The following is a 13,339-nucleotide window of genomic DNA, read 5'->3' on the forward strand; positions in this document are numbered from 1 at the left end:
AGCAAAGCCAAAGGTTCATGGAGATTTAATTTAAAGGAGGCAGAAGGTTTGGGGGGGCAAGGGTGACGAAATGTGATTGAGAGAGAGGAGTACTGAAATACTCACCCCAATGCACCTGGCAACTTTAGACATGATGTTACCCTGGGGCTGGACCTTCTTGTACATTCCACTGCCAATGACAAACACGACTGGGGAGGGCAGAAGAAGACGTGTCAACAAAATGTTTGACAGAATTATCTGTGACCCAGAACATGTGTTTTTATCTGAGTTACAACCTTATTTTGGAAATACTGGGACGACTCAAAGGATGGGTTTACCACCCTCTCCCCCAAGTTCCACAGTGGTTTTGACTAATAATCACAGGGGCGTCTGAGAAATATTACACTGTGTTTTCATATGCAAACACTGACGCCTAATACCATCTCCTTCCCAGAACTCAGGGCAGCTTGCAGACGCTCAGTACAGCGATTTGAGAGTGAGTCCTATTCCTCTTTAAAGGGATAAGTGCTTTGACAAAGCAGATTAATGCCTTATTCTACAAGGGCAGAGAACACAGCTTTAATTTTCTGGGGTTGCAATGGGAAGAGAAAATTTTTTCTTATTTTTTTCAGACCTATAGACAAAAAATAGGAATTAATCTGTTGAAACTTTTACTTAATCAAATGTGGCAGAATTTACTCTGTGGTCATGGGACAGAAACAGATCTGTCCATCTATGCATCTGCAACTACAGCTTTATGAAGGTTAAAAGTACTTTTTCAGTGAGGTCATTCTTTCATGGATCTTCTTAGAAAATGCATGGTATTGTGAAAATAACTTGGCAGGGGGGCGGAAGTCTTTCTGGAAGAGATTCTGAAAAACAATCCCTACGCTAGGATTTCTGATTATCCAACACCACAACTGAGTAGTTTTAAAACACTGATGGATTGTTTGATGATCTATTTGTTTTTGTCAGTTTAAGAAGGCTTGAAGTTTTGACAGGTGCCAGCTCTCAAGCATATCTCCAAGTATGGGGCAGATTGTGGGTGTTCTTTAAAGGAAGAGAGGTTTGCTTGTGTTCTCACTCAATGCTAATTTTCTTCAATCCAGCCCCCACAAATGTGAGATAATAAATTTCTGTTATTTAAACCACTCAGTATGTGGTGTTTTGTTATGGTAGCCCAAGGAAATGAAGACATCTACCGTCTTTCAAATTGGACTATCTCCTGTGGAATACTCTTCCCACTTTCTAGGCAGCCAATGCCAAGAACTTAACGTGCAAATGACTGCACACACATACTCCTCCCAGAGGGAAGATAGTCTTAAACATTTGGAGATGATACATTTCAGAAAACAGGTTTGTTTAGAAGTATTTAAATGACTGTTGGAGCAGGTTGCCATGTCTTTAGGTGAGTCGTCGATGATAAGAACAAAAGCTTTCAGCCATAGGTTCACCTCGTCCAGCAGATTCTACCTTAATCTTAAAATTCCTTCTTCTTAATCTGCCTAAATAGTTTTAAATCCTTAAATGTCCCACTCAAGAGATCCCTTTTCCGGTAGACTCTTTTTTTCATCCTATTCTCTCTGAAACAATATGCCAACTCTATTTTCTTTGAATTCTCAGAGTATGTTTAACATGGGATGGCAATTCTTTGGGCTGAGTACTATCACAATTTGTTACATGAACTTTTAAAAGTTGGTCACAACAATTTATGCGAGGGCCTGGCCTGACCACAGGACTGTGTTAATCTAACTGACTTCTACTTACTCAGAGATACAGCCATGAGTGCAGCAGGAACCCCAAAGGCCAGGGGGTAACAAGCTTGCTTACTGTGAATTCCGCATACCTGAACTGGGGGGAAATGACAACATTAAAATTCATTATGGCAATGGTAGTACTCATTTATTTAAGTTTTTTTTAAAAATTCTTAACTGGTAATTACACATTGTTTTCATTTAATTTTCTAGACTTACTCATTTGCCTTACTGATGTCATTGCCAGCTAAGCAAAGCAGCTTTGTAGCGGAAATAGCAGATGAAGGGAGATTCTAACCTTAGCCTCTAAATAGATGTCTAATACCAGCCAAGCCAAAATCAGTGGGAACCCTTATGTTCTGTGGACTTACTTAGGAGGGGAGATGAAAATGACCTGGATACAATAAGCTGAAGAGAGTGGGACTCAGAAAGTAAAATCAAAGGGCCCTGGAAAATCAGGACTGTATGCCCCTGAATTCATGCCAATTAGAAAACAGTTAGGGATTTTCCTGGTGGCCTAGTGGTTAAGACATTGCACTTCTATTGCAGGGAACACAGGTTTGATCCCTGGTCAGGGAACCAAGATCCCTCAGGCCATGTGACATGGCCAAATAAAATTAAACTAAATTTTAAAAAGAAAACAATTAGATCACCCAGGGCAGAGATCAACAAACTTTTTTGTGAAGAGTCAATAAATCTTGTAGGCTGCAGACCTGTCCTGCCTACTCAGCCCCACCTTTGTAGGGTGAAGCCAGCTACAGATTATACACACATTGATGGCTTTGTCCAGATTTCTGAATTTGGCCTGTGGGCCATAGTCTCCCAACTCCTGACTGAAGATCTATTTTAGCTCTGAAATCCTAGGGTTGGTAAGGGAAAAAAAATAAAGACTCTGGAAGGGGCAACAGAAATGACTGCAGCCCCCAGGAATCATCTGATCCTAAAGGGGTTTGTCTTTGTCTTTGATCAGCCATCTCACAGTTCTGCAGAGAAAAAAGAGTCGACTAGGCAGAAAACTGAAGTCATGCCAATGTTGCCTGCTCATGACTGTACAAGCAATTCCTATTCACAACAATGCAAAATAATGTCCCCACCCAATAAAGAGCATAAATCTCAGGCAAATCCTTATTTACACTGATTGCAGCAGTTTTCCAGTTCCCTCACTGACTGATAAGTTACATAAAATCTTTGTGAAACATTCACTTCATATTTGTATAAGAGCCATGGTTTTCCTTTAACGACTATCCTGTTACACATTCTCCAATTCAAACATGCCCAGCACATACTAGCATAGAGTAGAACCTGGAGGCGGAGGAGCTTAGAGGAGGTAAGGAAACATACTGTAAGAATAAAAGCTAGTAGATGTTCATACAGAATAAGTTAGAATGAGATTTAAATGCAACTTGTCTCATTTAAACAAGTTAAATGAGATTTAAATCTTTGAAGAGTAGTACTTCAGGCAGAAATACATTAACCCCATGAATTATCTCCTTCCATAATTCATTATGATTCGAGCTGTGGATACCATGGACACACCAAAATGGACACCTATTTTGGTCTCGTTTGTCCCCAGATATTTCCTTCCATGTGGGAAATTCATAAACTCTTAGTGGAATGCCGGCAAGTACAAAGATCTGAGGGCTGTGGATAGCTGTTATCGCTCTCTCTTTCTTGGGGGCAGTTCTTTTAGAAATTTCTAGTAGAAAATGAAAGGAAAAAGGAAAGAAGATGATAGGAAAACAAATAAAACCTAGCCTGCCAAATTCTTCCTGACTCACTGAATGTCACTGGGGAGCAAGGTCTGAAGGCAAAAATATCAACTCTGGCCTACCCAGTTTAGTTTCCAAATAGCCTCTCTTGTCTTAGCTTTTACCATAAATAAGAACTTTGCATTAACAGTAATATGGAAAAATCAGGGTGGGATAGGGTGGGAGGTGGGAGGGGGGTTCGAGAGGGATGGGACATATGTATACTTATGGCTGATTCATGTTGCTATATGAGAGAAACCAACAAGATATTGTAAAGTGATTACCCTCCCATGAAAAATAAATAAATTCAAATTAAAAAAATAGTATAGAAAAATCGATTGCTATGCTAAGGATAGTTTAGTTTCTGCAGGGGTCTCTAGGATAAGGGATTCTAATAAGATTAGAAAAAGAGATAAACCCTGAAAGAAAAGCAGTCGGCATTCTGGATTTCACGGAGTCCTCCAGCATGTATATGATGGCTGAAATGTTATGAGAGAATGGTACTGCGCCTCACTCAGTCGTGTCTGACTTTTTGCGACCCGTGGACTGTAGCTCATCAAGCTCCTCCATCCATGGGATTCTCCAGGCAAGAGTACTGGAGTGGGTTGCCATTTCCTTCTCCAGGGGGTCTTCCCAACCCAGGGATCAAACCCGGGTCTCCCACATTGCAGGCAGATGCTTTAACCTCTGAGCCACCAGGGACAAATCAACAAATTCTCAACCTTTCCACCTGACTTCTCCTCACAATTAAAAAAAAAAAAGAATAACCAAGGCCCATTTCAGATATACATGTTTTTTTACCTCTGAGCATGGGGGTGATGATAGTAGAAAGCAAACTTCCAGCATTAATGGCCAAATAAAAGATGGAAAAAAATCTGTTCCTTTGCTTTTCCTGTAATAGAAAGGATAAGGTATGGTGACTTTGGCTATATAGCCAAGGGTCAACTGTAGCTGATGATCGGACCTGACTTTGAACCTAGCTTTGGTCAGTGTCTTATTGTCACGTGTACCCGAACAGCCTCCAATGGAGAAAACACTTCGTGTCACTGGGATCTGATTCCTGGGTGTTTATAATCATTGATGTGGTTTCAGTGGAGGCACATGTGCTTACCTGGCCCTCTTCAAACTGATCTCCGCCAAATGCAGACACGCAAGGCTTTATCCCTCCGGTACCCAGAGCGATCAGGACCAGGCCAATCATGGAGAGAGCCCTGCGAAAGAGGTGGGGATTCCGAAACATGAGATCCTTAGAAGTAGGAGCTTCTCTTTCCCCTAATTTCCCTAAGATGACCAGGCACACAGAAGGGATTCAACGTGTAGATAGTTCACAGGAATGCAGTCTTGACAGTTGAATGAAACTTGAACTCAAGGGCCTTCAAATCCGTACCTTTATCTAATAATTTATCATCTAGAAAATTTAAAACAATGTTTTAGGTGTGGAACAAAGATTTATGTATGGAATTCTTTTGTTACCTTATAATTTTTAGCAAAAGAATGTGTAAGTGAAATTTTACGCATTGTCTCTGATACAGTCATATCAGACTCGAAACAGTCGTTAGAAGACTTTAGAAAACATGATTTAATTGCAAAGCAGAACAGCAGTTTATGTAGTAGGATCTTAACTTGTTCATAAAGTACAGAAGACTGGAAAAAAGTAGAGCAAAAGGTTTATAACTTTTTTATAATAAAGAGATCATCATAATAAAAGGGATTAAATATGATCTTTAAATTTTACTTTTGTATTTTTCAAGTTACTTGTGTTTTACCTCCTGAATCGAAGAAAATAACTCACAGGATCTACCAAACCTCATTTTTAGTTTTGTTAGATTTACAATAGGTTGCTACAGATTTTGAGCTTCCCAGGTGGTGCTAGTGGTAAAGACCCCATCTGTTAATGCAGGAGACATAAGACATGGGTTTGAACCCTGGGTTGCGAAAATCCCCTGGAGGAGGGAATGGCAACCCACTCCAGTATTTTGCCTAGAGAACCCCAGGGACAGAAGAGCCTGGTGGGTTACAGTCCATGGAGTTGTGAAGAGTCAGACACAACTGAACTGACTGAGCCTGCACTCACTACAAATTTCATATTTTATAAACGCTTATTCCATATTTTCTTGGTTGTTAATACTGCTTTAAAATGCTAAAAATGTTTTATGAAACAGATAAAGTCAAGGACGATACTTCACATAGCAAGAATTTTTTAAAAATTAAAAAAAAATCTTTTTTTAAAAACCATGTCTGTCTTCCTGGATTAACATCTCTTTCAGCCTATTTGCCTCTTAAAACAACTTGTCTTTGGTGGTATCACTCTAAGCATTTTAAAGGAAAACAAAAACATAGCCAGTTGAATATTATACACCCTCTACTCTCAGCAGGGTTTCAGTACTAACCTCACAAAATAAAATAAGTCACTATGCTGTCTTATGTATGTACTGCCTGGCAGGCAGTGTTCCGGGTTCTCCACCTGGATTAATACACAGGCAGATATTATTACAAATGAGGACACCTGGGCACGAGGTGAAAAACTTGCTGAAGATCACACAATAAGCAAGAGGCATAGGCAGAACTTGAACCCATACAGCCTGGCACCAAAGTACATGTTCTTAATTGACATTGTAGATTAGAAAATTGAGGCATGGAGGAGATAAGTTGGCCCAGGTCTTTCGCTTGTCTGTGGGATACAGACCCTGGGAAATTGAGCTGTGGGCTGAGTTTATACCCACTGGCCCCCACCAACACGGTACCCTGGGGGGACCATGCATGTCACATCCAGGGACTAGTCTGGAAGGCAATCTGATTAACCAGAAACACAAGATACTGCAGATACTACTTTGAATTTCAATGGTATTTTCCTAACCCATTAGATGGTTTACTATAGATCCAGGAACTGAAGCGAAAGACCAGGAAGCGAAATAAATCTTTACAACTTGTCTGCTAGGCCAGACTGCTGTGAAGGGAAATTCATCTCATAGGAGAGCTGGTGCCAATAGTACTTTTCATCAAGAAAGCAGAACTCAGACTGGAACAAACTGAATTACTGGAAAATGAGCAGAGATGTGGTACAAGACTGAAAACTGAAGGATCAGAGTCTTGAGGAAACCTGGGGAAACCGAGGATCAGGGTCCATGTGGTCAGTGTCCCTCCAGGGAGGACAGAGATGAACACAAACACCCTGTGTGCTGACCGTGACTCAGGGCAGGTGCACCCAAGATGCCCAGCCTCCAGGTGAGCAGTGACTCCAGACAACGGTTAGGACAGTTAGGTCCTCAAGACCCAACTCTGAGTCAGTTAAACACCTCTCTCTACGCTGATGAGGAAGGAAAGCCTTCCTTCCACTTAGGATGAAGTTTCAAGTATGCTGTGTGCTAAGTTCCTCCAGTCATCTCTGACTCTTTGCAACCCTATGGACTGTAGCCCACCAGGCTCCTCTGTTCATGGGATTCTCCAGGCAAGAATACTGGAGTGGGCTGCCATGCCCTCCTCCGGGGATCTTCCTGACCCAGGGATCAAACACACATCTCTAACGTCTCCTGCATTTTCAGGTGAGTTCTTTACCACTAGTGCCAGCTGGGAAGTCCAAAGTTTCGAGGAAAATGATTAAAACTGAGAGCAATAAAGGGAGAAGGGATAAAACAGGAGTTTGGGATTGGCAGATAAAAACTACTATATATAAAACAGATAAACAACAAAGTCCTACTATATAGGAACTGTATTTGATATTTTGTAGTAAACCATAATGAAAAAATATGAAAAAGAATATGTATGTATAATGGAATCACTTTGCTGTGCATCAGAAACTAACACAACACTGTAAAGCAACTACACTTCAATTTAAAATTAAAAAAAAAAAAAAATCAGAGCACCAGACAAGCAACTAGTGAGAAGGCGGGGGTAGGGCCACAGTTAACATCAACTCACACGTGCACAGTAATACTGTCCGGCGTTCCATCATGGTTGAAGTCCGTGAGGTCATTAATTGAGCTCACAGCGATGACTACCTGCCCAATGGTGTAGACGATGGACAGCGACACGATCGTCCTGTGTTAAAAGAGGTCAAGAGAATCCAAGTCAATCACACAAGGACTGTCCACTTCCCAACGCCAGTGCAAAAAGGCCTCTGCTTCCAATTTTCAAAAGCCCAGTCACGAATGTCCTTGTTCCTCAAATTGGGACAATAACCGGATACCCCTTTGAAAGGCAGCCTGCTGAAGAATTTGGCCCCCAGCATGTAGGCACTGAGCAAAGTTGTGGCTAGAGGAGCCTGGGGAGAAGGAAGATCTGTTTTCTCTTTGAACTCTGTGAAAGACTCAATGTCTAACTATCAAAATGAGGACCTGCATCTCTGAACAGTGAGAGGGCAAGATTGTGTATCTGGTAACAACACTTGGGCAGGAGTGATCCATTGGTTAATTTTGAATGATACTGACTTATTTTGAGATGGTGAATATTCCTGCCTCCGCCCACGTCACGCATTTCAGCTGGAAGAGCCTTTATTTCCTCCTGTGTTAAGTCCAAGGAAAATTCCCGAGGACCGCCCCCACCCCCCTACCACTGAGGGTGCTCTTGGACCTCTCCCTGCATGACCGGCTGAGCACTCCATGCCCCACCGTCTAGCAGCTTGAGCCTTTCAGCTGCTGGGGTGTTTTTAGGGAGCTTCTTTGTGCTCCTAGCCCTTAATTCCTCATGCATCATTAACAGACGATATTCCTGCTGCTATTTCAACATGAGACAGGAGGCCAAAAATCCTACCAACGCTACTTGCATCCATCCTGCTGAATGCCAGGCCGCTGCTGAACTCTGGCCATACGAAGATGAGCAGAAATGGGGCCTGGGACCCTCTCCCCAGAGTTTTTTATGTTCCCTAATTCCTCGTGCCCTGAGCCCGCCATGCCAACTCTCAAGGCTTATCTTCATTACTTGTTGGCGTGCTCGTTAACAAGAGAGCTGCCACGACTCACTTGAACTTCCCCAGCCAGGAGTCAGCGATGAGAGCTCCGAGGATAGGCGTCAGGTAGCACAGGGCGACGAATGTGTGATAGATGGCGGTGCCCAGGTTGTCGTTCCAGCCCAGGAAACGTTGGAAGTACAGGATCAGGAGTGCTTTTTGCAGAGGGTAGTGGAGGAGGAGATGGCAAGGAGGTGAGCTGTGGCAGAGGTAACTCGGGCTCCTCACTGACTGGGGGTCGGGGGGAGGAGTGGGGGGTGGTGGGAATGGGGGTGAGGGGTGTCAAAAAGGGTTACCTCTCATTCCATAATAAGAGAACCTTTCGCAGAACTCATTGACCACGATGAAGAAGATGCTTAAGGGGTAACCGAAGCAGCTCTGACAAAGAGAAAACAGTCTGGGCTGGAAGCAAGCTCCTCCCTGGTCCAGCATCATCAGTGAGAACGAATAGCAGAAAGCAGCTGGTGTGTATTTAGTAACTTACCGCAGACCCTCCAGAGGTGGGATCCAGGATTAAGAATTTTTTATTCCTTTACACTCTACGTAGCGACAATAACAAAATGAAGGTTTTTCTTGTTTTACAGTTTTATTGTTAGCCTGAGAAGGGCTATACAGGCAGACCTCAGAGATACAGCGGGTTTGGTTCCAGACCACCGCAGTAAAACAATAACTGTGATAAAACAAGTCACACAAGTTTTGGGTTTTACGGTGCACATGAAAGTCACGTCTACACTATGCTGTGGTCTGTTAAGTGCGCAATAGCATTATGTCTAAAAAACAATGTTTAATTTAAAATGCCTTATTGCTGAAAAATGTTAACCATCATCTGACAACACAGGGTTGCCACAAACCAAAAACACAGTCTCTGCGAAGCATGGTAACACGAGGAATGCCTGTACACAGAAGTTTCTAAAGAGAAGAAAAGGCCACACAGGGACTCAGGATGGGTCCCTGGTGGATGCTAGATGCACGTTAAGTGAATGGGGTGCAGCTGTGGACAACGAGGGGCAAAACAGGTTGTACAGCTTACAGCTTACATCATGAAGCCACATAGGGAAGGAGGAAGGAGACTCACCTTCGGCACGGACATTCCTGAAAGAAAACAAAACGCCAGTTAGAGGCGAGTCTGCCGAGCGCTTTTTGCTGAGTCTGAGCTCAGCCCCTCTGGCCGGCCGGATTGCTGGGGGTGTTGTCCCCGGCGCTCGGGCCCCATCCACAGTCCAGGGCTGGGCCCTGGCCTCTTTGCTGAGCGGGGCTGGGCCGGTAGCTGCGTTTTCTTTTCATCAGCTCCTCATCAGGGCAAATGAGTGGTCAGGATGGAGAACCAGAGGCTCAGAGGATCTGCTGCAACCGTTTCCTCCTTGAGAGGCCTCAAAGGCTGCCCAGCGCCTGCGGGATAAGACCCCCAACTTTCGGAATGTCCTTCACGGTCTCACCAGGCCAGGGGGTTTGGGTGAGGGTGAGAAAACAGAGATAGAAAACGCCGCCGCACACCCACGCGTGGTGACGATCCCATCTCCGCCCGGCTCCCCAGCCGCCTTTCTTTTTATACTAGGCTGTGGTCTGTTAAGTGTGTGTGTGTGAGAAACTTGCTCAGGTGTGTCTGACTCTTAGCGACCCCGTGGACTGTCCATGGAATTCTCCAGGCCAGGGTACTGGAGTGGGTAGCTCTTCCCTTCTCCAGGGGATCTTCCCAACCCAGGTCTCCTGCATGGCAGGTGGATTCTTAATCAGCTGAGCCACAAGGGAAGCCCTGTTAAGTGTGCAATTAAACATTGTTTTTTAGACAAATGTTATTAAGTGTGCAACAGCATTCTGTCTAAAAAGAAGGTTTAATTTTAAAATGCCTTTCTTCCCGCCCAGCCCCCCAGGCACACAGGCTCCCGGACACCCACCCCGCCTCCCTGTCCGCACACCCACAGCCCTGAACTCGAGACAGCAAAGCCACCTCCGACCTCCCTGCATAACCAGAGGGCAATAGCCGACAGTCTCCACCTTGGCCTCCCCGTTGCCGGAAGAATCACGGGGTCTCCAGCCCTTTATCCCCAGTGTCTTTTCCAGCACCCGCTGCCCAGCAGGGGCTTAGCATCAAAAGAGGGACTTAGAAGAGCAGAAAGAAATGGATGAGGGTCCAAGTGAGCTGGCACCAACGAGGTGCCACAGACGGCCTCCTCCACCTTAGCTGTGCCCCTCACCCCCCTTGCCCCTGCCCTACTGTCTCCCCGGAACTGTGACCAGAGCTCACCCAGAGTCTTGCCTGAGTCCTCGTATCTCCTGCCTGGCATGCTGTGGCCCATGGGGTCACAGAGTCAGACAAGACTGAGTGAGCAAACAGCAGCATCTCCTGCGCTGCCCCTGTCCCTGCACACCTTGGCCCCTATTTATCAGAGGCTGTCCCGTACTATTTCACATGCCTCTGTCCCTGGGGACCCACCCCCTCTCCACCCCCTCACCCCAGCCCCACTGACCACAGCTTCAAGTTCCTTATAGTCATGATCCTCAGACTTACGGCTCTGTGACTCCACAGTTGTGTGTGTGTGTGTGTGCGTCTGTGTGTGCCTCTGTGTGTGTCTGTCATATCCAACTCTTCACGACCCCATGGACTGTAGCCTGCCAGACTCCTCTGTCCATAGAATTTTCCCAGCAAGAATACTAGAATGGGTTTCCATTTACTACTCCAGGGGATCTTCCCAGTCAGGGATTGAACCCACATCTCCTGTGTCTCCTGCATTGGCAGGCGGATTCTTTACCACTGTGCCACCTGGCAAGCCCATGAGCAGAGGTTCTCAAACTGGAGCCTGCCTCAGAACCAACCCTAGGGCTTGAGAGAGAAGGTTCTGGATCCCATGCCCAGAGTTGCTGTCTCTGGAGGCCTGAGGAGTAGGTTGCATTTCTAATAAGGATGAGTAGGTCCCCCGAGCTTGCATTTCTAACAAAGTCCAAGGGCACGTCAGTGAGTGCTGCTGGTCTGGGGATGGGTGAGGGCGAGTTGCCTGCCTGATTTAAGTACCTAAATTTTATCCCAGCCCTGGGCACCTTAGGACGCTCCTGGGCCCATGTCTGGGGCAGGGGGTGGAGAACTGGATACAGAGGCTGAACAACTCGCTGGCGTCTCCCCCATGGCCCCACTGCAAGCTCTTACACCTTCCCTGTTCCCGGCCCTTCCTCTCCGACTGGCCACCTTGTATTTTCATCCTGTGCTCGTCTGGGACCCCATCCCATAAGACACAATTGCAACTCTCTCTGAGGAACCCCCTTCTCGGCCTGGACCACGTGGTCTTCCAGGCCACCACCCCCCATCTCGTAAAGAGGGGGTCTTCCTTCCTGAAGCCGGTCCCGCTGGGCTGTGGGTAACTATACTTTCCCCCGCCTCACATTAGACACCTTCCCACTTACGAGCCCCTGGTAGCTCAGAGAGTAAAGCGTCTGCCTACAATTCGGGAGACCTGGGTTCAGTCCTTGGATTGGGAAGATCCCCTGGAGAAGGAAAAGGCAACCCACTCCGGTACTCTTGCCTGGAAAATCCGATGGATGGAGAAGCCTGGTGGGCTACAGTCCATGGGGTTGCAAAGAGTCGGACGCCACTGAGTGACTTTACTTTCACTTAAGAGCAGTGATGCTATCTTAGTCCTTGTTCTCAAGGTGGGAGAGATGAAAGTTCTGGAAGGAGATTCTTCACCGCTGATGGACTGGTTTTCTCCCCAGTTAGACTTTCTTATAGGAAGGGGCTGTTTTCCGGGGCAACACGTGAAGGGTACGGCATGAGGTTGGATGGGAATGGGATCCTAGTCTTGTTGCTGACCCCATCCCCCTGCGCCCCTGGGCAAGCCCACCTCCTCTGCACGCAGCCTGCCTATCAGGTGACAGGAATCCCACCCACCTAGGTTGGCTATGAGAGTCCATGGGGGAAGCCCCGGCCCTGGGCTCGATGCATCCTCCAGGGGAAGCTGTTACTATTACAGCATCCTCGGCCCCTCACATGGTGCTTTTCACAGACTGGAAACCAAATGTCTGCCGAGTGAATACGTATCCTGAAGAACCAGCCACTCCGGTCCTCAAGGACTGTGCTCACATCCTGGCTGCTTCACTGCAAAATTCCATTAGCCCCTCTGGTGAACCCCAGTGCCCCCATGTCTTCCCAATCCCCACATGGCTTGGCCCCAGGGGAGCAGTGGCAGGAGATGAGAGGGTCAGGGCATTTTCCTCCCCGGCCACTTCAGACAACTGAGTCCTCAAGGGCCAGCCGCTCCGCCCCCGACATGGGTCCTCTCTCTGCACACGACTCTCCTTCGAGGTTTTTGTCCTGGCTTTGTACCACTTCCTACTGGTGGCAATGGTAAGGCCACCACTCTGGGTACCCACCTGTCACTTAGGGAGCCCTGGCCCCCACTCCCATCTAAATGTCTTTCTGAGTATGCCAACTGTTTCCTGATGGGACCCTGGGGGATAAACAAGCCATGTTTCACCCTCAGACTACATGCTGCCGTGTTTCATCACCAGAGTGGGGAGAAGCCCAGTCTGCTGTGAAATCAAAGGACCTCCCAGGAAGATGCTTTTGCAGAGCTCCACAGGACGAGCCTGTTGGCTGCATTTGAAGCCTGCCCGTTTGTCTTCTTGGGGACCTAGTAGGGCCATACAATGCTCTGCCTATGTAAGACTTCAGATAATGTGGCCTTACCAATGCATTCCAAAGACCAAACAAAGTCATGAGGTTTGTCCACACCAGAGGTCAGGTTGGTTCTTGTGATGGGCCTTTTAGAGAAAAGCAGGAGGGTGTGAACACCCAGATGACAGACGCATGGCGTTCACACATTTCTCACAAATGTTGGTCTGCAGGGAAGACTTTGCCGAGTCAGGGTAGCACCTGTAAACTTCTGGCTGAACATTATTTAGCATGGGCTTCCCTGGTGGCT

The 13,339-nt window shown here is 46.3% G+C and overlaps 1 protein-coding gene across 1 annotated transcript in view; it reads right to left on the reverse strand.

Moving 5' to 3' along the window:
* The window catches only part of SLC15A1 (solute carrier family 15 member 1), a 34,443-nt gene extending 23,732 nt beyond the window's left edge, over positions 1 to 10,711 (reverse strand). Inside the window, exons 1-9 of the mRNA XM_052650044.1 lie at positions 10,672 to 10,711; positions 9,502 to 9,518; positions 8,723 to 8,804; positions 8,440 to 8,581; positions 7,400 to 7,519; positions 4,593 to 4,692; positions 4,283 to 4,373; positions 1,747 to 1,830; positions 106 to 188 (exon numbers count right to left, since the gene is read on the reverse strand). Of these exons, the coding sequence (XP_052506004.1) occupies positions 106 to 188; positions 1,747 to 1,830; positions 4,283 to 4,373; positions 4,593 to 4,692; positions 7,400 to 7,519; positions 8,440 to 8,581; positions 8,723 to 8,804; positions 9,502 to 9,518; positions 10,672 to 10,711 (759 nt within the window). The remainder of the gene's footprint in view (positions 1 to 105; positions 189 to 1,746; positions 1,831 to 4,282; positions 4,374 to 4,592; positions 4,693 to 7,399; positions 7,520 to 8,439; positions 8,582 to 8,722; positions 8,805 to 9,501; positions 9,519 to 10,671) is intronic.
* Positions 10,712 to 13,339: the final 2,628 nt, after the last annotated feature.

Source organism: Budorcas taxicolor, chromosome 12, assembly GCF_023091745.1.
Source record: "Budorcas taxicolor isolate Tak-1 chromosome 12, Takin1.1, whole genome shotgun sequence".
NCBI lineage: Eukaryota > Metazoa > Chordata > Mammalia > Artiodactyla > Bovidae > Budorcas > Budorcas taxicolor.